The 25,714-nt window shown below is 38.1% G+C and overlaps 1 protein-coding gene across 48 annotated transcripts in view; it reads left to right on the plus strand.

Moving 5' to 3' along the window:
- Positions 1 to 25,714, plus strand: part of DLG2 (discs large MAGUK scaffold protein 2) — a 2,177,398-nt gene that overhangs the window by 2,059,968 nt on the left and 91,716 nt on the right. For all 48 annotated transcript variants that reach the window (XM_056825173.1, XM_056825188.1, XM_056825175.1 and 45 more), the window contains one exon: positions 24,359 to 24,535. In XM_056825173.1, the coding sequence (XP_056681151.1) occupies positions 24,359 to 24,535 (177 nt within the window). The remainder of the gene's footprint in view (positions 1 to 24,358; positions 24,536 to 25,714) is intronic.

Genomic DNA, 25,714 nt, shown 5'->3' on the forward strand with positions numbered 1-25,714 from the left:
TTCTTTGGTTACAAGACCTATGTTCTTTCCTCTCCCATAGCTGTCATGTGTAACAGGAGACTGAGGCAGGTAGAAATTAGTTTCTCTCTGCAAGGAGTATTATATTTTATGAGGTTTATTATAGGTTGAGAATTTAAGAATATACAAGTAAGAAAAAACACATGCCTAGGCCAGAGGCCTAGACAAGACCTCACCTACATTATGGAAAGAGCCATGTCTGCCCCAAAACTGAAGTCCAAAAGAGACCCCGCCTATGGGGACAACCCTTTAAATAAAATTTTGTTCTCGTCCCAGGTGAGAATTCAGTGAGATTAGAGGGCATTCTGGGAGCTAGCAAGGACTCCTGGGGAATGGAGTCCAGAGTTCAAATCTCAATTTTACATGTGCAATTCCACTGGGTTTTATTTCTGACCTAGATTCTTAATAGCTGTGTGACACTGGACAAGTCACGTAACCCTGTTTGCCTTAGTTGAGCCAGAGAAAGAAATGGCAAATTACTCAATTTATTTTTGCCAATAAAACCCCAAATGGGGTCCCCAAGAATTGGGCACACCTGAAAAACAACTGAACAGTTACAAGAATAAATGTATAATTCAGTTGAATCCAGCTTATGACAGACTTGAAATGTCAAACATAGAAATTTGTATTTTATCCTCAAGCCAGGAAGGAATCAGGTAAACTTTATTGAACAGAATGGTATTCTTTGTTTTAGAAATACCAATCTGGCATCTGTGCAGCAGATAAGACTAGGAAGGAAAGATTCCCAGAGGCTATCAGAAAAGTCCAGACAATTAGCATGATGTCCACATGAGCTGGGAGAAAAAGGTGGTAGTTGTAGTGGTACAATAGTAGTGGTAGTTGTAGGGGTATAATCAACAACACTTGGCAACTGTTGAGGATGGCAATTTAGTATACTAGAAATAATGCTAGGTTTTTTCATCTGAGAACCCCACTCTGCCATGTACTAGTTATGTGACCCTGGAGATGTCATCTAATCTCTCTGACTGTTATTTTTCCCATATGTAAAGTTACTTCTAAACTCCCTTCCATTTCTGAATAGATTGTTCTGTAATTGTATGAGGGATAAGGGAAAGGTAAGATTGAAGCATGACTCCCAAGTTGGGCATCTAGGAGGAATATGGTAACCTTGACACACACACACAAAAGAATGTTAAGAAGAGAGACAGTTCTAGGGGGAGAGAGTGTGAGATCCATTGAATATGTTGAATTAGATGCCAATGGGACATCCAGGTAGATATATTCATCAGGCTATTGGTGAAATGGGACTCTTGCTTAAGAGAGGCAAGGACTGAACAGATAAATATGGGATTCTTCTGTGTGGAAATGATAGGTACATTTTTAGGATCTGATAAGAATACCAAAAAAAGAGTAGATGGACCTAAGGCACCTTGCCTTAGTAAGGACCTAAGGCAGAATGCATCCAATGTATACTTTTCTGTATAGGAATGAATAAAATTCCTTCCTTCCTTCCTTCCTTCCTTCCTTCCTTCCTTCCTTCCTTCCTTCCTTCCTTCCTTCCTTCCTTCCTTCCTTCCTTCCTTCCTTCCTTCCTTCCTTCCTTCCTTCCTTCCTTCCTTCCTTCCTTCCTTCCTTCCTTCCTTCCTTCCTTCCTTCCTTCCTTCCTTCCTTCCTTCCTTCCCTCCCTCCCTTCCTCCCTTCTTCCTTCCTTCCTTCCTTCCTTCCTTCCTTCCTTCCTTCCTTCCTTCCTTCCTTCCTTCCTTCCTTCCTTCCTTCCTTCCTTCCTGCCTATCCAAATGTGCGTCACATTCTGTGTACCTTTGAAACTCTACTAGTATACAGTGGCAATGTTATCTCTGTTGTGGGGCTTGTTGAAGGTCAAATTCTCCAATGTAGACATTAGGAGCACCAAGTCCCTGGGAAGAAAACAGAAGGAAATGCAACACTGTGCTGGGGATTGTTGTTGTTGAAGCTTTTGTCTGAATAATGAGCTGAGGCTTCAGTGGTGTATGGCAAAAGATGGAATTTAATTAGTTTTTTCCTACTATTGTGCCAATAGAATCCTTTTGGATTGTTTCTATGCAAATGCACCCACAGTTCTGTACAATAAATGCTTTTAGCACCTCAAGAGGGGAAATAAGCAAAGAAAATGGGAGGGAGAGCAGCTGGCCATGCTCAAGTGGCCTTTTTCTTCTCCCATAAATACCACAGTCTTCTTTCAATGGTATTTTTTAAATTCTCATTTGGAGATGTAATGTCCAAAATTATGTGGACTCAATTTGCATAATAAAACCAGTTCCTTTAGACTTCTTGGCCTGTCTTAATTATTGATTTTGTTGATTTTCTGATGCTTTTAAAGAGAATAATGATGATAATTATTATTCTCTACCAAATTCCTCTTCTACTATGTCATGATGGTGTGAACTCAGCTCTGGGATCTCTAAGACTATGCCAGCAGGGCACCCATTTTGTCCCAATCTATCAAGATGGGTTTCAAGTCAAGTCTGGTGACAAGTATAAGTCCTCTAGGCCAAGGGGCAACTCAAGTGAGTTTGGGCAGACTTGTTACCAGAATATTGGCCAGCATGGGATATTTGGCCACAGGGCTTCTTCAAAACTGTTTACTAGGGTACCTATGGCCAGAGTGAAAATAATCAGAATACTGATGGTAGCTTACATTTCCATTATTCTCTACATTTTATCAGTTGTTTTTCATTTGTCAACTCAGACCCCACAAAAGTCTATAATATAAGTAGTGCTAATATCATTATCCATATTTTATGAATTAGGAAAATGAAGTAGAGGAAGGTTAAGTGAATTGCTCCAAATCATATAAATAAGTAAGACCCACAACTTAGACAGAATCCCAGATCTACAAGTTCAAGTTCAATGATCTTTCAAAGAAATAGTCAAGCTGCTATTTTACTAGTTCATGTGAGGTATGTGTTCAAGTTCTCCCCTCAAGTCACCTTTATTATTTTTCCTCACTAATTGTAGACTTTTTGGTACAAGATTCACTTCAATGATACAGACAACCCTTCTACCAATAAGTAGATTTTTGTTTGTTTGTTTTGCTTGTTGTTTTTTAAAACTCTTTCCTTTCATCTTGGAATCAATACTAAGTATTGGTTCCAAGGCAGAAGAGCAGTAAGTTGTAGGCAATGAGGGTTAAATGACTTACCCAGGATCACACAGCTAGGAAGTATCTGAGGCCATATTTGAACCTAGGACCTCCTGTCTCTAGACCTGGCTCTCAATCCACAGAGCCCCCAAGCTGCCCCTAATAAGTAGATGTTTTTCAAATCCAATTTACTTTTTTTAACAAAACAATAGCCTTTGAAATAGAACAAACAAACCCTTCAATTTTTCCATGTTTTAGTCCTTCTGCCATATTCTTGACCCAAAACCATTTTGTTTCCTTATTAAAAAAGTTTTTGATGATCTTTTGAAATTAAAAACAAATTCTTCAGTTCTTTCTTTTCTTTTCAATTTCTAAGAAATGTGTAGACTCTAGGCCCAGTTAGCTATATGGTGATTACACATAACTGTCCTTTAATAAATGTTTGGATTAAATTGATTTGAATCTTGAATTAGTTACCGAGCCATTATTTCCTCCCTGTTAGTACTACTTCATAAGGTAGTCATAAAGATCAAAAGAAGTCATGTGTCTTAGAACTCTATAACCCCACACATGGCAGCTTTCTCTATTATTGGTAAAACTGGGATGAGGAAAGTTACCTACCTTGCTAGAGTTAGGATGTTATGGAGCATGTATAATGCTTTATCACAGATTAAGAACCAGAATAGAACTTAGAGATCACCTAGTATAGACCACTTATTTCACAGATGAAGAAACTGAGGCAGACAAGGTGAATGACTTATCCAATATTGTACAAGTAGTCATTCCTCTTTGACATTCTAAGTGTTAGGAATTGTTAGGTGGTACAGTGGATAGAGCACCAGGATTGCAACGAGGAAGATCTGAGTTCAGACCCAGCCTCAGATACTTGCAAGCCTTATGAGGCTGGGCAAGTCACTTAAACCAATTTCTTCATCTGTAAAATAAAAAAGGAAATGACAAACCATTCCAATATCCAGTATCTAGTTTTCTGTCATTTCTGTCAATGGATATTTGTGTCATTTAATGAAAGATGTTATTGAGACCATAGCTAGGCTGGTTCTCTCAAGGCTCTTGGGATCAGAAAGGGTCTGAGTGGCTGTCACTTTAATTATAAGTGAACAAGCTGTTATGGTAGTTTTCTAGAAAACTTAGCCAATTTCTTCACATCTTCTCTGTTCCCAGAATAACCCCTGTTATTGCATCAGGCCATGGTCTCCCATCACCCAATTCCAATAGTTCCAGTTAAGCTAAGAGTAAATACCAACATTCTTTCCATGACTTATTGGACTTTCTTATCCAGAATTTACTTTCGGCAATATGCAGCAGCTATAAGTAGACAGGGACCTTGCTTTTTCTTCCTTTGCTGATTATCAAGCTAGGTCTGGGAAGCCCAAGGCAGCAGAAAAGAACTCTAACTCTTGAAACATTATGGTCATGAAAATATGTATAATAATTATCATTATAATGGTAAGATACAGATTATCTTGGATATTCTTTGTTATAACATCTCTTTTTGAGTACACAAAATATGGAACATTTTTTACTGAGGACACAAGTCAATCACGTAGAGTTACTGAACAGAATTCATTTTGTTATATCATGCTTACATAAACACAAACAAGCCTGCAGCGCAGGAGGCCTATCTATCATCATTTTTTGAGCTTCACTGAAAACAAAGCCAAGAGGAAGGAAGGAAGGAAGGAAGGAAGGAAGGAAGGAAGGAAGGAAGGAAGGAAGGAAGGAAGGAAGGAAGGAAGGAAGGAAGGAAGGAAGGAAGGAAGGAAGGAAGGAAGGAAGGAAGAAAGGAAGGAAGGAAGGAAGGAAGGAAGGAAGGAAGGAAGGAAGGAAAAGAAGGAAAGGAAAGGAAAGGAAAGGAAAGGAAAGGAAAGGAAAGGAAAGGAAAGGAAAGGAAAGGAAAGGAAAGGAAAGGAAAGGAAAGGAAAGGAAAGGAAAGGAAAAGAAGGGAGAGGAGAGGAGAGGAGAATGGAGGGAGGTAAGGACAGAGAATTTCCAACATTCATTTAAGCAAGCATTTTTTAAGCACTCTTATGTACCAGGCACTATGTGTTTTATAAATACTATCTCATTTTATCCTCACCATAATCTTAGAATGTAGGTAATTATCCCCATCCTATAGTTGAGAAAACTGAGGGAGTTAAGTTAAATGACTTGCCCAGAGTACTATAGCTAGTAAGTAAATGTTTGAGGCTGAATTTGAACTTGGGTTTTCCTGTCTCCAGAACCAGTGCCCTTTCTGCTGTGCCATCTCTCTGCCCCTAAGTGAAATAGAGAAAGCACTAAATTTAGTAATAGGAGGCTTACTGGTTCTTGACCTTTGTCACTAACTAGTTGTATTATTTTGGCCACATCAGATTACCTTTTAAGTAAAAGTAAAAAGAAAGACTGTCCTTTGCTCTCTCTGAGCTAACACTCTTTTTAAAATTAATACTTTATTTTTCCCATTTACAAGTAAAAGCAATTTTAAACTATTTAAAAAAAATTTTTAGTTCCAAATTCTTTCCCTCACTCCCACCCTCCTTCCCCAAGATGGGAATCAATCTCAAATCGATGTTACACTTGGTATCATTTAAAATATTTTTCCATATTAGTCAATTTCTGGAAGTGATCAATGAGATAACATTCTAGAGTGGGAAGACAATACACACAAAAAAGTTTACAAATGGATGGCAAGAAGGATAGAGAGGGCATAATGGCAAAAACTAATGAGTGAAAACCATAACCAGGAGGGGAATGAAACATGGATGACCGGAGCCCCTCTCCAAAATTGAGCTCCCTAGAGGAACCACCAGATGAGTCAGAGAGATTTTCCAGAGTGAGAAAGCTACAATGAGGGAAGTGACTTAGCTTTTAGCAGAGAAAAACATTAGGAATTAGAGTGAGAGAGAACAAGATGGAGGTATGAGTTGCAATTGGGTGTGAATTGCTACTGTCAAAAGAGTCTTTGCTAGATGCTGTCCTCAGTGAGAGCAAGGGCTGAGAACCACTAGTGGGAGCTACTTCCCCTAGGGGAATGGACAGATAACAATTTGTTCCAATGGCCATGAAGACAGTGGAAGCAGCTCTGTGGAGGGCTTAGAGCTTGGGCAAACATGGAAGACCTCAAGACAATCCATCACATCCCAAACCATCCCCAGGCATCCTGATAATATCTTGCCCCTGGACTTGGATGACTCTGGAAGAGTAAGGTGGATGACTTCATGCAACTCTTCCTCACTTAAATCTGATCCTAGCCCAATTCAAGATATCATCCTGTGATGCCATTGGTCCTTTTTGAAAACAAAGGCCCATCACCACCACCAAAAACATCAACAATAGCAACAGCAGCAAATCAAATGTCATGGGAAGAGCCTAAAGCTAGAGCTTTTTTTTTCCCTTTTCATTGGGCATCCTCCTAGGAGAAGCATTTGTGGAAATTCTCGAATGATCTAGATGAATACCTTAGATAAATACCCATAGATAAAGTTTTACTCTAGCCTTTAATTTTAAAATATAGCTATAGAAAGAGCTATATATTTGTAATAGTTGTAAATAAATAAATTTATATTCAGGCAAATAAATTTTTTTACCTAAATTTAGTCATCTGGTACAGTTTTCTCCCAGTTTCTTAGCAATCTTTTTAATAGTGGGTATTTGGGTATAATATTTAATGTACCATTATAATCAAACAATTTGACAATCTATAAAATTCAACATACATGTATACCGGATTGAAAAAAATACATGTCTATATTTCTACAAATTTTCACAGGTGTGAAAACATATATATGTATATGTATACAAATACAAAATATCTATGTATAAAAAAAGACTTTGATTTTGGAAAAATTGAAGGCATAAGAAAAGGATTCAGCACAGGATGGGATGGATAGACAATGCCATGGAAACAATGAGCATGCACTTAAACAGACTTCAGGAAATAATGGAAGATAGAAAGGCCTAGAGTGCTATGTCCATGGGGTCATGGTGAGTTGAATCTGACTGACTGAATGAACAACTATATGTGCGTGCGTGCGTGCGTGTGTGCGTGTGTGCGTGTGTGTGTGCGCGCTTGTGTTCGTACATATATTGCATATATATATACATGCATGCATAGTCACATATACAATGTATGGAGCTGACTCTAAAACATAATTACATAATACATAGTTTCTTATAGATAATAAATATATAAAACAAATATAAATATAAAACATTGAAACACATAAACAAAATGGCAGCCTGAAAATCATCTACATATGTGCGGCTGTCTGAAAACATGCATAAACAAACAACTACATATGTATATCAGATGTCTCCTTTACCCTTTTCATTGCTGTATATATATATGTATATATTAGTAAACATTTCCATGTGCTGCAATGACAAAAAAATCATCACTTGGTCTATCTGATCTTGTAAGCCTTTCTACACTTAGCTTGCCTAGAATCCAGAATGCTATAAGGCTTCCAGTATAGTAAGACCCATCAGAGCTTGGGCAAGTCACTTAACCCCCATTTCCTAGCCCTCACCACTCTTCTGCCTTGGAACCAATACTCAGTATTGATTCTAAGATGCAAGGTAAGGGCTTATAAAAGATAAAGGCTTCTGACGAAGACTGGAGTGGAGTGAGAGCTCAGATATTTATCCATATGTGCCAGTGGAGGGTAAGCCCTGAAAGGTCATGGTGCACCTGCAAGGCTTCAAGAGAAGAATGGTGTTGGGCTGCCTGTCTGTTTTCTTAAAAGTAAAGAAATCCTCCTACCCAGAAGGTTGGCCCTAGAGATTTTGAATTTCCTTGGCCAGAATAACTTATTAGCTTGTCTGCTGGAGTGAAGAGGGGTTGTACTGTGCATTGGTAGAGCATGAACATTGACAAAATCATAAATCTTGAAAGTATTGAAATGAGAATAGCTCATATTTTCATGGCACTTACCCATTAACAAAGCACGCTCTTCAAACCAGCCTTAGGAAGAAGGCAGGATTCTTATTCCAACTCTAGGTAGGAAGAGTGATAGGGAGAAGTCTTGTCATTTTTATTGGTAAAGGTGATCGAAAGCTAGGACTAGAGTCGGGAGGACCTGAATTCAAATCTGGCCTCAGATGATCTTCGACAAGAAGTGGAAAATCTCTATAAGCTCTCAATGCCTGAAGAGTTCTATCACTTTTGGAAATTCTGTGAAGAACTTAATCCTGAAAAATCAGCTGATGCACTCTTAGGCTGTGGACTTCAACTTGTTGGTCCTTTTGATATTCTTTCTGGAAAGCACAAAGTGGAAAACAAAGTAATAGACCTAAATCTCAACCTTCACTGGAGGTTTTTATGATCCTTCTGAGTTCCAGACCATCATTAATCCCAAGTCAGGTCTTTAAATTCAGTTGCCTTATTGCTACTCTTCTCTCTTCAAATGATGCCAAGCCAGAAGGTGCAGCTTTAAGGGAGGGGAAAAAAAAGAATTGCTTAGGGCACTGAGATATTAAGTGATTTCAACAGAATGACATGGCCATTATATATCAGAGGCAGACCAGTTCTTCCTGGCTTTAAGGCCAGAGTTCTTTCTGCTACTCTTTATCTTTAATCTCAGATTGGGAAACTGAGGCTCAGAGATCTTAAGTGACTCACCCAACACCCCAAAGCTGATAAGTGGGATCTCTTCATTTTACCCTCCCTACTGCCTCAATCCACCACAGTTTCATTTTTCTGCTTCATCACTTAAGTCAGAAAAGGCCCTGCAGCAATTACTAAGGAAAAAAACAAAACAAAACAAGGTCTTAAGAAGCCTGAGTGAAATATTCCCTGAAGTATTCACTCTAGCATTCATGCATTTATTCACTTCCACATTCATAATGTATAACTCCACTACAAGGTTGGATGGCTAGAGGGCTTTGATTACCCTGGCAGGGACTCCCTTCGCTTCCCTGCCCCTGCCTCCCATTGCTTCCTGGGTTACTTATCATTCTTTCTGGCTTTATACAGATATTGTGAATCTGGAGTAAAAAAGGGGAACCTGAGAGTCTTATTTCTGAAGCTACTGAAAAAGAGTACAGATTTTAATAAAGGGGATAAGTGGTTATATCTATTTTATGTAAGCTATCTGAAGAAGCTTTGACTAAAAAGAAAGGATCTTGCAGTGTTTTCCATAATCTTTACCTGCAACATACACAGATATACATGCATATTATATATGGCTGTGTATACATAATAGATAATATCATGTAATCGATAGAGAACTGGCCTTGAAATCAGAAGTGCCTCATTTCAGTCATGTCCGACTCTCCTTGATCCCATTTGGTATTCTCTTCACAAAAATACTGGAGTGGTTTGCCATTTCCTTCTCCATATATTTTTACAGATAAGAACATTGAGGCAGAGTTAAGTGACTTGCCCAAAAGCTAGCAAGTGTATGAATTCAGATTTGAACTCATGACTTCCTGACTCCAACTCTAGACCCAGCCATTTATCCACTGAGCCACCATACTGCCTCCACCCACCCACTTGACACATAATAAGGGCTTGTTGACTGGTCAGCCAACTGGTTTAATTTCTCAATACCTTGAGCACCTCTTTAAACTCTTAAATTCTGATTGAGTTTAATCCTTGTATCATCCTTAGTGGCCTGCCCTTACTTCCACATCCTAGAAGTTTGAGGTTTGAAGGCTTTGGATTTTTGTTGATTTGTTTTGGATCTTTGGTTTTGTTTCTTCAATCTGAATTTATCAATGAGATCCTTGGGCAACTGCATGCACATGTTTAGATAATCTCCTTCCTCCCCCCGCCCCCATCCCCCCTTCTATCTCATGGGAATAAATGTAGTTGGGTCTTCAGAATTTCACTCTCAAGGGCATTCTAGGCTTCTGCCAAATTCCTGAAGAATTTAAGCCATGGGATTCGATTTGACCCATGTTTCTTCTAAAATCTTCAATATCTATTCTTCCTAAATGTTTTTCCAAAACATCATCTATTTCATCCTAGCTGGGGCATCTCACTCATTTCACATTGTGGAATGTATGGTGAAATTACCTGTGAAAATATCCTCTTTCTTACCAAGAAATAAGCTTCTTCAAGATGCCTTCCACCTCTAAATCTAAATAAAGATCCTATAATGTCTTCCTTCTAGATTCAATGTTCTTTCCACCAAACTCTTGCCCTACTGTTTTTTTTTAAATAAACATCTGTTTCAAGCTATTATTGAGTACCAAATAGATATAATATGCTTCTATGTAAGCATAGATTTAAGGCTGAAAGGCATCTAAGAATTCCCTCATTTTACAAATGAAATACTTTGAGCCCCATGAAGGTTGAGTAATTTGCTCAGAGTCTCATAGGTAGCAAGCAGATAAGTTGGTAATTTGGACATGGGCCCTCTGATTATAAACCAGAATTCTTTTGACTATACCTTTCAGCATTCCTCTGGAAGTAGAGGAGAGTCAGCATTAGAGAGGAGATTCATGGCAGGACTTAATAATACTGAAAGACTGAGAAACATACTTTTTTTTTTAAGTCTATATATAACCACATGAGTGTGGATGCATAAAACTCTAGGGACTGTAATTCTAACAGAAGATTCTTTCAAATACTATTTAATTCTCCCTTCCATATCACAACTTTCCCCATCAAATCTCCTCATTCCAGAATCAGAGCCCTTTCTTTCTGGTGCTTAAGATATAAATGAAAATTCTTTCTCAGAGCCCAGCCAAGTTTCAGTAACTAGTTAAGTTTAGCTTCTGTGAGTACCAAGAAAGGAGAAGAAGGCTGCTAGAACCTCCTGGATTATCCAAAGACCACTTTGGCAAGCACAAAGCTCTCACTTCCACATTCATAATGCTGTCCATAATGTCCACAATGATGCTAAATTTTGAGTGCAGTGATAACCCTTTTTCCATGCCCTGTCCTTACCAGGTCCCTAAAGCAGAACTTCTTGGATTTACTTCTTGGCTTCTTCTTAGGCTTTGGTCTTCCCTGTATCTCCACTTGCTTTCCAGTTCCCAAGATGCAGTTAAGGTCACTAATCCACTTGTTTTCTTCCTTGTACTTGCCTACTCTACCAAAAGGAGGAGACAGCAACTCAATACAAAGATAACATAAGAGCCCAAAGTGGGTCTAGCTCACTATTATCTGGCCGTCTAACTGGTGCTCATGTGGCTTTCAGTCTCAGCCACCCCACATTCTCCCCTTGGACCAGTCTCAGTTGCCCCACATTCTCCCCTTGGATCAGTCTCAGTTGCTCCATTTTCTTTCCTTGGACCAGTCTCAGTTGCTCTCCATGTTCTTTCCTTGGACCAGTCTCAGTTGCTCCATGTTCTTTCCTTGGACCAGTCTCAGTTGCTCCATGTTCTCCCCTTGGGCCAGTCTCAGTTGCCCCATGTTCTCCCATTATGCATGAAATGACTCATTTAGCATTCCTAAACCTCAATCCATAAATACCGGTCTTGCCAAGGCAGGCCTCCCAGGATACTTGTATGGATCCAACTAGTACACATGCAAAATGCTTCACATCCCCAAAGCACTATATAGACATGTCATTATGCACACAAATAGCCAATACCAAATGTGCCTTTTCAAGTTCAGATTAGAAACAAAAGAACACAGTTGAAGTTAAGCCAACTGCTACAACAGCGTAGACATTAAATGAGATAAACTTGTGTGGTGTAACAAAAACTCCTGATACTGTAATAAAATATAAATCTGTTAACTTCAGTCATGACCCTCTTTCCATATTTCATTTTATAAGAAATAAATGGACAACCCAGAAAAAAAAAGGAGTGATTTGGGGGCAGTTTCCAATCCTGGAAGAAAAAGTATCATTTGCAAGAGCCCAGTGGTCTCCCACACACCTCCCCCCTTCAGGAGATCCATCCAGCTTTCTGTTCCTCTAGGCCAGAGGCCCTGGGTGAGAATGCTTGCAATTCTGATGGTACAGTGGACACTGAGATGAGGGGAGGCTAGAAAAGCAAGCAGGCCCCCTCAATGGCCTGGAGCCTGACAAGGCTCCAATTATTGATTGTCCAGAATGTTCACCCCCAGACATGTATAGTTCAGAAATTCTCCAGGAATCAGGGCAGAATGAGTTCTGGAGCCCCCCAGGGCCAATTATTCTCCTCCAGCTTAATCAGAATGGCAGAGAACAGGAATGGTGAGCTCTAAGTCCCTCAGAGAGCCAGGGATAGGGCCCAATTAATTCTGTCTCCAAAGCAAAAGCAAAGCTGTTTTTTGCCACTGCAGACTTCTTTGGGCACAATGGAAATCAGTATGTGTTTCTCCCATCTAAAGATAGCATCAGGTGGTCCCTTAGACCTGACTTTCAGAGGCTTCACCCCCCCAGAGTCTCCAATTTATTTTTCCAATAGATGTCAAAGAATCTCAGAGGTAGAAGGAACCTTAAAGACCCTCCAGTAAACCTGCCATCTTGAACAAGAATTCTCTTAGCTCCTCTAACAAATGATATTTCTGGTACTTTTTGAAGAACTCCTGAGATACTCATTGCCCCCCCCCCCCCCCCAAAGGAGCCTCTTCTACTCTTGGATAGTTCTAATTATTGGGAATTTTTTCTTCACTTCAATCTGAAATCTTCCTCACTGCAACTTCTACACCTTAGTTTCCATTTTCAAATCAATTCTATGTATCGATTCTAAAGCAGAAGAGCAGTAAGGACTAGAGAATAGGGGTTAAGTTAAGTGATTTGCCCAAGGACACAAAGCTAGGAAGTGTCTGGGATCAGATTTGAACCCTGGGCTCTCAATCCACTAAGCCATCTAGCTGCCCTTGGCTTCCTCAGTTCTAAAATTACCTTGAACTAGAAGGTTTCTAAAGGCCCCTTCAATCTCTAAATCTATGACCCTAAGTTTTGTAGGACCTCTCAGAGCTTGAGCCTTTCTTTTATAGAAAACCTATGAGAAGTTCAAGAAAAAGTTCTTCAAAAGTTCTCTTTGAAAGGAAGTCATTTCCCACTCTCTGGAAATGTCTTCAAGCAGAAAATAGACGACCATTTGTTGAGTATCTCTTATGGGAAAATTTTTTTTAAACCCTTAACTTTCACTTTAAAATCAAAACTTGTATTGGTTCCAAGACAGAAGAGGGGTAAGGGCTAAGCAATGGGTTTTAAGTGACTTGCCCAGGGTCACACAGCTAGGAAGTGTCTGAGGTCAGATTTGAACCTAAGACCTCCCATCTTTAGCTCTGGCTCTCAATCCACTGAACCACCCATTTACCCCCATTATGGGAAATTTTAGGTTTGACCTGGTTGACTTGGTGGTCTCTGAGGTACATGGCCCTATACTCAGGAGAATCTCAATGGCGGAAGATTCATTAGAACTTACACTTCTCAAGTGCCTTGTCATTATCTCATCTTGGCTGAAACTTCATATACCTCCTCTGTGTGGAAAAGGGGAAAAATTATCATGACCATTTTCCAGGTCTGGAAACTGAGGTTTGGAGAACTGAAAGGACTTGCCCATACCACATGGCAATGAAATAACAAAGCTAACTCTTGAAGCCAAAATTTCTGCTTCTAATTTCAAGGTTCATTCCCAAATATTGTGCTGCTTTTAATAACTAGTGTCAGTGGGAGATTAGTTATTTCTCAACTACATCCCTCAGTTTCCTCATTCATAATAGGAAGTAACTCAATTATTTTCATGGTTTCTTCCAACTCTCGTATTCTGTGATTCTAATGGTGGTTGGGAATGTTGACACTGAGTCTACGCAGGGACAAGTGCCAAGGAGTTGGTACAAATGACTTCCTTTGTACTGTTATCAATTTGTTGACTCTCTGGTGACTTGTAGGACAAGAACATCATAAAGGTACCAAAGCAGTTCTTTTCACATTATCTCTAATTACCTAAGCAGTTCTCTAGTCATTAGAGAGGGGAAAAAAAACTAACTTCCCAACTTTGTGGATCTTAACATCTCTAATAATGACAGGCTCACACTGAAAAAAAAAAAAGGTTTATTTTAAAGCATCCAGTTGAAACATGTAAGGAAAAATGCAAAGCCAGGAGAGTTTTTTTTTTTTAATTTATATGTTTGTTACATTAAAATTCCCAGATATCTCCCTCCTCTCTTCACATGAGAAAGGGCATCATTTGACAAAATAATATATGGATGGCTTGTTTCTATTTATCAATTCTTTCTTTGGAAGTGGACATACACTAGTTATTTTTCAAAGAGTGTATCTGTTGCTTAATGTAATATTCTCTTGGTTCTTCTCATTTCTCTTTATAATTTTATATAGTCTTTCCATGGGTTTTTTAATTTACCTGCTCTTCATTTCTTATTATACAGTAATATTCCATCACAATCATATGCTACAACTTGTTTAGCCATTCCCCAGCTGATAGGCATTCCCTCAGTGTCCAGTTCTCTGTGGTTCAGATGAATTTTTCGAAGTGTCAGAGATTGCACATCCAAAGTATCAAGTTTTCAAGGACTCGTGACTCCATTGGCATGTGTTTCTTTGATTGATGGGGTCACAACTGTTTTATACCTTGATAGACAACCATTATAGATCATATGGTCATGGATGGATTTAGAGCTAAAAGCTTAGACCTTAGAGAGTCCAACCTTTACAATTTACAAATGAAGAAACTGAGGCTAAGAAAAGTTAAGTGATTTGCCTAGAGTTACACAGCTAATTAGATGATATTCAAACCCAAGACTTCCTGATTCCAAGTCTAACCCTGCTGTGGTTGAAAAACTATTGGTACTTCTTAAAGCCTAGCAAGGAGTCTCTACTGATGCAAATAGTCTGGACAGCAGCAGTAATCAATGAATAAGCATGTGTAATGTATCAGGCATTTACTAGACCCATTACTGAGTGCCCAAGATGTTACTAGACCCTTTCGGTGGAAAAATGCAGAAATCTCCACTATAGTTAAGTGATGAAACTATGCAAATTTCAAAGGCTAGAAGTCAACAATTAAAAAAAAAATTTTTTTTTAATGAAACAGCTCCTGCCCTCAAGGAGTTTACATCCTATTGGGGAAAGTATATATATACATATGTGTGTGTGTGTGTGTGTGTGTGTGTGTGTGTGTGTGTGTGTGTGTGTGTGTGTAAATGCAAATACAAAATATGTAACAAATAAATTTCTGGAAGGAAGTAAGAGAAGACAAAGGAATCCAGAAATGCTAAGAAAGAGTTGGTACTAGTATTGGTCCTTGAAGAAAGCTAAGGATATTAAAGAATAGAGGAAAGGAAAGTATATATTCCAGAAATGGGGGGTAGCTGGTGCAAAAGGAAGAGATACAGGAGATGAAATGTTGCATGGGAGAGGAATAACAAGCTAGTCTGCCTCAACTGTGAAGGATGTGAAAAGCAAGTTGATTCCATTTTGGAAGAACTTCCTAGAGCTGGAGCGTGTAAAGGGAAAGCTATAAAGACAAGTTGGTGCCATCTTGGAATGCCTGGTAGCATAGCCCTGGAAAAGCCAGCATTACCGCCATGCTCTCCTATTGGGATTATGTGTTTGACTTTGTTTGTGTTTGTTTGTTTTGTTTTATAAAATAATATTGTATTGAAAAGGATCCAATCACAAACCGCAGGTCTTGGACCTAGCCTCGCCACTGGCTCATTGTGGAGTCTTCAGGAAGTCTCTTGGCCTCAAGTTTCCTCATCTATAAGAAGGGAATAAGTATTTATATGGGAATTACTAGATGCCAGACACCTTACCAAGTACTTTTTACTAATATTATCTTATTTGATCCTTACAGTAGCCTTGAGAGGCAGGTGCTGTTATTAGCCCTGTTTTATGTGAGTGCCCAGCTGGAAGTGGCTGAGCCTTAGATCTTCCTGACTCCAGGTGGTGTTCCATCTACTGTCCTATATATAGCTGCCTATAAAATGAGGGAGTTTTTCCTCTAGGGACCATTTCAGCTCTAACCTTCTATGTTTTGAGGTACCTTCCCCTTTTGATGTTCTAGATTTTGTGATTTGAAGACTTTTGTATATCTGATTTTTTGTTATGTTCTCTGTTCTGAAAATTCTTTCCTTTTCTACCATAGTATTTCTATGTTCCAGGAGTAGCTACGTGAAACAATGGATAGGGTGCTAGGCTTGGGAAAGTCTTTTAACCCTGTCTGCCTCAGTTTTCTCATCTATAAAATGAAGGTAATAAGAGCCCCTTCCTCCCAAGGTTGTTTTGAGGATCAAATGAGATAATAATTATAAAGCACATGGCTCATAAGTACTATGTAAATGTTGGCTATTGTCATTATTAGCTATTAAGATATTCTCTAGGTATGGATTCCTCAGCATTGACTTTTATCCTTTCAAATTTGTATAGTTTCACCACTTACCTGCAGTGAAGATTTCTATATTCCTTCACTAAAAGGGTCTTGTAACTTCCAAAGCACTCAATAAGCATCTTTAGAAATCCTTACAAAACAGCTGCATAAAGAGAAAATCATAGATAAGTCTTCCTTCTGTGTTCTTAACAACTGCTAATGTAGTGAACTTCTAAAGATTTTTCCTATCCATGTGGGTATGAACTCCTAAGAGATTGAGTTTATCTGAGGCCATTTTGTTTCAGAAACAAAGCTAAAAGTTACCAGAGAAAGCCATGTCTCAAAAGGTTACCAGGGATTTTCCTTAATATTCTTTTTTGGAAATATCAAAGAAATAACCTTATTCTTTTATAGAGATGGTGTTTTCAGACCTAATTAAGTGAGGAATAGGAAGGATTTTAGGATAAACATTGAGAAGATGGAGTATATTTAAAAGAGGGGAATGATGAAGATGGTGAGGATTAGTGGAAGCTGCTTTTAAACAAAAATATTACAATTTAGGGCAAAATGATAGTTATTAAAGAAGGTGAATTAGGCATGTTCTTCTTGGACCCTTGGGGACAAAACTAGGAGTGGTAAGTGCAAGTTGTAGGGATGAAAATTTGAGATCTGTTTAAGTAAGAATTTCCAAACAATTAGAGATGTCTGAAAATGTAATGTGTTTCCTTGGGAATGCACGGGTTCCTTGTCATTGGATTTCCTCAGACCGAAACAGGATAACTACCTATTGAGGATTCTATGGAGGGGATTCATGGTTTATGTAGATTTTGAGGATTCAACAACCTCCTGAGCCCCTTCCCAACTCTGAAATTTGTCATTCTAAGATTCTGTTTCTGTGAAAGAATGAAAGATAAAAGTACTCAGGTCTATCTGTATCTTAACAATAGTGCTCATAGCATCTCAAGATGACTTGATAGTACACATAACTTCCCTGGGTGCCATGTAATTATCACAGGAAGGTTGCTCTGATTGCTCACTTGATTACAGTTTGGAATCCCACGCTTATCTTCCCGTGCCCTCATTTATTTGGGAGAGCTTCCCTCAGACAGTGCCTGGCTTTTCAACTGTTTTTGTCTAAGCAGAAAAGCCTTATTAAAACTTCATTTGGGACCACGTGGAGTTCCCTTTCTCCTACTCCTCCCACACCCTCAAATTATGGAGATACCCCAATCAATTTGATCACTTTCCAGGGTAACTTGCTTCTTTGGGGATATCTGGATTTCACTTGGACCATTTATTCCAGGGTCAAGATTATTGGATTTATTGATAGAAGGAATCATAGTACCACCAAACATTGGTATTAAAAACTCCCCAGTGAGGACATTCCCCCTCTCAACACAGATATATAATAGTGCTGGCACTCATAGTCTTTACAGAGTTGCCCAGGCACTAAGAATTCAAGAGACTTGTCCAGGGTCATACAGCCAATCCATCTCAGAGGTAGGACAAGAACCTGGACCTCCCTCACTATAAAGGCAGTCTTCTGCCTGCCAGAGTCTCATTACCTGGTATCTCTCTGAAATGTTGTTGTAAGAAGGGGCACTGAAAATGCCTTGGGAAGAATATGTTAGTGATACTTTATAAAAGATGATGTGATAATTAGCACATAAAGAAAATTTAAAACAGATTGCAAGCTTTTTAAAAATTAGATGATGGCAACCCTGACTGTGAGATTCCATCATTTTGCTAAGGAAAACAGAGGCTTTTGAAATCTCTTAGCTGCTCCAAAATAAGGAGTTGGGGTCTGCGTCATTTCTGCAAGAACAGGGTTTATAACAGAAATCAGGCAAATCTTTTGGGGAAAGGGCTAATTACCCTACACAAGGCTGGAGTTGCCTGAGATAAGGAAAGGGAGGCTATTTTAACCATAAAAAGGGTCTCAGAGACCATCTGTCCAAGGAATGCCAGACATTAATCAGGAAAAGCAAGATCCGATTTGTACCTCAGACACTTGATCCTTGAGCGATGGAGAAAAGAAGGGAAAGGAAGGAGAATAGCATTCATACAGTGCCTACTGTGTGCCACACATTGTGCTAAACACTAGCTCTTTTTTTTTTTTAACCCTCACCTTCCATCTTAGAATCAGTACTAAGTATCAGACCCAAGGCAGAAGAATGGTAAGACTAGGCAATGGGGGTTAAGTGACTTGCCCAGGGTCCCACAGCTAGAAAATGTCTGAGGCCAGATTTGAACCTAGGACCTCCTGTCTCTAGTCCTGGCTCTCCATCCACTGAGTCACCTAATTGCCCCATAATTTTTCCACATACATATAAATGTGTGAATATGTGTGATTGTACATGTCCATATTCATGTGTGTGTTTATGTATTATGCATGTGCATGACACACAGATAGACAGATAGATAGATAAGTAGGTAGATTGATGGATGGATAGAGGTGATAGATAGATAGATAGATAGATAGATAGATAGATAGATAGAAAGAAAGACAGACAGATAGATAGATACATAGTTAGATAAGATAGATAGACACACATTGTTGAATGCACATATATACACACATTTACATTATATTGTATTATATTTTAGTTTCAATATTATAGATCCATAATTGTTTGCAGGTTGTCTCTCCAATGGAGGTTGGGCTTCATGAGTGCTTAGTGCGGTCCCTGGCACCTAGTAGGTGCTCCACAACTGTTTGCTGATTAATTGATGCTGTTACTTCCATCCTTCATGTCCATCCTTGGATGGAGTGTATGACTACAGGGATTTTATTCCAAGTATATTAATTTTTTCTACTGTTATTTTTAGCTGGCAAGTAGCTGCCATCGGCTCTTTCTTGTTGCCATGACAACAATTGTGACAGCTGTTTCTTTCTTTCTTTTTTTTATTCTTCGTTCTCAATGTTTGGGGGTAAAATATGTTCTACAAATCCAGAGAGCTTGCATGGAGAGAGGCTTGGCAACAGTGAATGATTCGAATTAGAACAAAGTAGTGGTGAAAGCTCCCTTCTGAGAGAGAGGCCAGGGATTATTTTTGTATGTATGATGACTTTGGGAGAGCACAAATGGCCATGAGGAAGCCAGAAACTTAGCCAATTCCAGTGTTCCATTTATTCTACCAGGCATGAAAATGGCAAAGACAAGTTGATCACTTTGGGTATCTGGTAGATATGTATCCTTTCATGTCTGCTAACAATGGATCTGAATGAAAGAATGAATGAACAAATCAATGAATAGGCGGTTCAGTGGATAGAACACCAGGTCTGGAATCAGAATGACTTGGGTTCAAATCTGACCTCACACACCTCCTAGCAGTATGACCTTGGGCAAATCACTTAACCCCATTACCTAGCCCTTACTGCTGTTCTACCTTAGATCCAGTAATTAGTGTCAATTCCAAGACAAAAGATAAGGGTCTAAAAAAAGTGAATGAATGAATAAACTAATAAAATGTCGAATTTAGACACCTCCAGAGGAAAGCAACCAGAATGGAAAGAGAGATTCAAAACCACTCTGACATTCAATTTAAAGGATCTCGAATACTTAGCTTAAGTAAAGAAAACTTGAGAGCAACATGATAGTTGCTTTCAAATTCTTGAAGGGCTATAATTTTAATTCAGTTCAAAAATATTTATTTGTGTGCTATGTGATAATCATTCTGTGCTTTGGGTATAAGTATCAAAATTGGTTCAAAATTTGTATTAGAGTCATGTGAAAAAGAAATTAGACTTAATCTGCTTGACTGCAGAGAATCTAAAATGAGAGCCAATGGATAGAAAAATATATAGTTAGATTTGAGATGAATATAAGGAAGAACTTTCTAATAATTACAGCTGGTCAAAAATGGACAACTTTTTTCAGCATTGAACTCCAGATGAATAGAGGCTAGATGATCAATTTTCTGGAATGCTGTAGAGATGATTCATGTTTTATCTGATGATTAGTTTGACTCAGCTTCTGATGTTCCTTTCATTGATAAAATTTAATATTCTACATTTCATAGAATCATTGTTCTTTCTCCTCTCGGGGCTTCAGATTTTGGGGGATCATAATATTTTGACCAAAAGAAACCTTTAAATAGAGGTTTTTCACATTTTTTTAATGCTATGGACTCATTTGGCAATCTGTTGAAGTTTATTCACTTCTCAATGGGGCTATTATTTGGGCAACAGTTTGAATTGTCTTCTTAGGGAGAGTATGCTATAACAAGGGCCCCAATATTTATTCACAAATGTCTAGAATACATTGGCCAACTCAATTCGTAGACCTCAAGTTCTTTGAGGACAAGACCCAGATTTTTTTTTTCAGCATATGTGCTAAGAGCTTGGTTCAGTGCCATGAACCCTGGGGATGGTCCACAAATAATTTCTAACTGCCATAATCTGCAGGCCTAAGGAATCTGGGCTTAAAATGACAAAATGGTCTTCTTTGGATCAGAAATAGACTCTATTGCAACCTTTATGCAATTCCCAAACAATTGAATAGATTTTTATTGAGGACATGAATATATCTTATCACTGTACTGCATACTATTAATAATAACAATAATAAATTAAGTTAGCTTATATTTATTAGTCTTACTTCATACAAAGCCCTCTTTTTTGTTTGTTGGATGAACAGAAAATTTAGAGTCAAAATACCTGAGATTGAATCTCAGCTCTGTTCAATGTTGTCATAAATGATAATAAGGAGCAGCTAAGTTGTACAATGGATAGAGCACCATGTCTGGCGTCAGGTTCAGATTTGGTCTCAGACACTTCTTAGCTCTCTGATTATTAGGCCAGTCACTTAGCCTCAATTGCCAAGCCCTTGCCTACTTCTTTGGTCTTAAAATTGATTCTAAGAGAGAAGGTAAGGGTTAAAATAAATAAAGAAAAATGTTAAACAAAAGAAAAAGAAATAATGGTAATTATAATAAACAATTAATTCCACCAGTATATATTTAGTGCTTACTTTGCGCAGAGCACTGGGTTTATTGAATGAATGACCTTTGGATTTAAAGTCAAAACCCAGTTTTGTTAAACCTCTATCTGTGTGAATCAGGTCATTTCCTCTCTCCAGGCTCCAGTTCTTCATTTATAGCATAACAGATTAGACTACATGATTTCTACAGTGCCTTCTAACTCTAAATTTATGATCCTTTTGTAATCCAAGTTTGAGAAGGCATGCCCAAATCACCTAACATGGAGGCACCCAGTCTTGCTTGATTATTCTCAGATATCCCAAAATGGAAATACTCTTCATTTTCTAACAGATTTCTGACTCCATAGCCAATCAAAGGAAGAGTATTTCCATTCTAGAAGATGTAGGTTTGCTTAGGCAAACTCCTTCAGAGGTACTGCCATATTGGTCTATTTGGGCATACCCAGATGAGCCTAAGGCTACACAATCAAGTGTCTTTTAAAAAGGGTGAGGATTTGGTTGGTGTCACTTTTCTTACTCTTCTGTTTGTAGAACTAGGTTAAATTGAATGACTGAGAAAACAAGCTAAGAGCCCCCATTAGTGTGCTGTTCATCCTTAGAGCCCTGATCTTTATAAATATTCATAATATTCAAGGAATATTGAAGAGTGCTGTGTGCTCTCATGCTCACATAGTTCTTACCCTGAATATTCTATACCTCAACCAAAATACTGTGAATTATCTCTTATTTATATGCCTCGTGATTTCCTAGCTCCTTAACTTTACTCAAGCTGTTCCCTACACCTAGCACACTTTTCCTCCCTTTTGCTATCCTCATCTTTGAAAAGTCTATCCTTTCTTCATGATCCCATTTCAAAGACAGTGTTTTCTGTGAAACTTTTTCTGGATTCCCTTATCAAAAATTATCTTTTCTTTGTTGAATTTCACCTAATGCTTTATTGGACCTTTTATGCATTTTCTATCTGCATAATGTATCAGGAAGAGTGCTAGACTTGGAGTCGGAAAGGGCCATAGATTCTTCATCATCATTCATCATCATCTCATAAAATGAGAGGATTAACTAGATGACCACTGAGATGTCTTCTAGTTCCTAATGTATAATCCTATCATAAAACCTAAAATATTTATATTAAAGTTAGCTATGTATATTTGATATGTCCTATCCAGGGGATAGCCTTTTGAGGGATTCACTTTCAAGGAAGGGAATATGTTTTATTTAACAAATGTGTAGATATTAAGTTGGTCGCTGGGTTCCCATAAAAGAAAACCTTTCGAGCTTGTTCCTACCCTAATGGAATAGACTTCAGGATCCCAGAGTCTCCCTCATGCTGTAATAAGGCATTGAAGTGAGACTTTGTAAAAAATGGTGTCACTCTCTTTATGAGAGACAACAAGTCTATGTTCATCTTGGAGTCAGGAAGATATGAGTCATAATCCTCCCTCAACATACTTACTGGCTATATGTCTGAGCAATTAACCTACTTCAGCCCCAGTTTCCCTATCTGTAAATTGAAGATAATATTACCTAACTTATTGTTATGAGGATCAAATCAGATAACATATTTTAACTTTAAAGTACTATAAATACTAGTGATAATTATTATTGTTGTTAATTCAGATGATTCCTCAAATAAGGAAAATTTCAAATATTCTGTAGGGAAATAGGAACATTCATGAGATTTCTTCCAAAAGTTCTTTATTTCAGTGCTCTTTCAATCCTTCTGATTGAACCTATAATAATAACAGTAACAACAACAATAATAACTAATGTTTATAAAGGGTATCCCAAAAGTCTTTGTGAAGCTTAAATTTAAGTGCCATTTAATGGCACTAACCTTTTTAGAATACTCCATATAGTACATGAAGGCTTGCAAAGAAAATTAATATGACACACAACACTACTGAGAAATATGTCTACTCATTATTCTTATAGTATTTTTATTTAAAATTTTTTTATTTAATTAATTTAGAATATTTTCTTACACTCTTTTTAAAAAATCTTCATTGCCTTTTCTTAAAAACCCTTAATTTCTTTCTGCGTAACAACTCTATGGCAGAAGGGTAAAAGCTAGGCAAATGGGGTTGAATAATTTGCCCAAGGTCACCCAGCTAAGAAGTGTCTGAGGCCACATTTGAACCCAGATCCTCTCAAGCCCAGGGAGTTGCTGTCCCTTTCATTCTCTTTAACATTTCTCCCCTGATTACCTCCAAGCAAGAATAATGTAGCCTATCACTTAGCAGAAGGCAGTCAAACAAACCAAAAAAAAAGTTAAAATTGGGGCACACAGTGTAGTAGAGACAAATGGAAAGAAAGAAATCTCTAGAAAGTTGTTGGCTACCTTAAGTAAAAACCAGGAACACTAAACCCCATGTAGCAATCCCTTTGGGCATATTTTGACTTAGACAACCACAAATTAGCATTATCCATGTTTCGTTGTGTTTTTATTTATTTTGTTAAATAATTCCTAAACACATTTTCATCTGGTTCAGTAACTGTCTATAATGTTATGAGGTACAGGAGACCCATGGGTTGCAAGCTTGACTCCTCTGGTATTACAGCTATTTAAAATTGAGAATTTCTATTTATGAATCTATAGTACTTTATAAATATTGATTGATTGATTGATTGATGAGTAATGCAAAGAGCAGTGAGGTTGGGTTCAAAAGATCCAGTTTCATACCTAAGAATTTATATAAGTGGCGTGACCTTGGATAAGTCACTGATATTCTCTCAACATGAGATTACCTATCTCTAAGATGGAATGATAGTACTTAATATAACTACCTCATGGGGGTGTTATGAAGACCAAGTGAAACTATGTATGCTTTCTAACCACAGTTATTATCATATGTCCTCTTTTTTTTAACTCTTTTTTTTCCATCTTGGAACCAATACTGTGTATTAATTCCAAGGCACAAGATCTAGGTACTGTGAGATAAGTGACTTACTCAGGGTCGTACAGCTAGAAAGTGTCTGAGGTCAGATTTAAACCAAAGACTTCACATCCCTAAGACTGAATCTCAATCCACTGAGCCATCTAAATGCCCCCCCTCCACCATTATGTATTTTGAACATTTTTCTTTCTTTTCCTCTCCAGAGCCATGTTTGACTATGACAAGAGCAAAGACAGTGGGCTCCCAAGTCAAGGACTGAGCTTTAAATATGGTGACATTCTCCACGTTATCAATGCTTCTGATGATGAGTGGTGGCAAGCCCGAAGAGTAACTCTGGAGGGAGACAGTGAAGAGATGGGTGTCATCCCTAGCAAAAGGAGGTAATGATTGCTTTTCTGATTTCATAGCATATGATTCTTAGCTTTTATGGAATGGGTGAGAGAAAAAAATAGAGAGCTATTGAGAGACAGAGACAGAGACAGAAAGAAATCTAGGATGACAGAGAGGCACAGAAATGGAGCCACATAAACAGAGAGAAAAAATAAAAAAAGAAATAGAAAGGGAAGGGAGGGGGGAGAGAGACAGAGAGATAAATGGAGGGAGAGGGAGAAAGAGAGAGAGACTATTTCCAAAATGAACCAATTTAATCTGAGAATTCATCCAAGAGGAAATTGCCAGCCCAGACAGGTGACACCAATTAAATTTTCTCTTTCTACATATATTATGGATTTAATGAAAATTTGTGACTATGAGCTCATGGTCTGACAAGACACCAAGTGGTAAACAAACAGTCTGCTCAGACTGCCTTGCTGTGTAGCATTTGGAGCAATTTAATTCACTCCAGAGCATGTACTTCAGAACAAACTTGTCAGTGTATACAGTTTATTAACTCTCCTAGAACTCTGAAAAGTTCATAAAAAACATAGCAAATATACCAGGGAATTTTTTAGAAAATCCAAGGTCATAGTAGCCTATGCCGGGAAATCAGTAAATTAACATGCATTTTTTAAAAATAATTTTATTCAAAGATATTTTATTTTCCCAATTACATATAATAACAATTTTCAATATACATTTTCCAAAATGATAAGATCCAAATTGTCTCCATTCCTCCCCTTCCTCTCTTCTCTTGGACGTGGGGTAGGAATTAAATTTTAATGGTGTGACTAAAATATAAGAAAATTATAAATAATAATGTTGGTTGCTGATTCAAAGTATTATTGCCTCAAAGTCAAAATGACTTTAATAATTTTTATTTACAAAAGAGGTGGAAAGGGTAAAAGCAGATGAATACAAAAGGGTAGAGAAGACATTAGCCTATCTAAGTAAATATTTCTCTGTTGCTGAACTCAGCCAGGACTTGACCTTCAGCCAGAATTAAAACTCTCCAAAAGACAGGAAGAGAAAGCCAGCTATTTACTCACCCAAGTTCCCTCTATGAAGCAGGTCAAGACAATGACTGGAGCTGAAATTGACTCCTGAGGCTGACTTTCTTCCTTGAGCCAATCTTCTTCTTAAAGCTGACTTCCTTCTTTAAGCTCAACTCCTTCTTGAAACCC

The sequence above is a fragment of the Monodelphis domestica genome, chromosome 4 (assembly GCF_027887165.1).
Source record: "Monodelphis domestica isolate mMonDom1 chromosome 4, mMonDom1.pri, whole genome shotgun sequence".
Taxonomy (NCBI): domain Eukaryota; kingdom Metazoa; phylum Chordata; class Mammalia; order Didelphimorphia; family Didelphidae; genus Monodelphis; species Monodelphis domestica.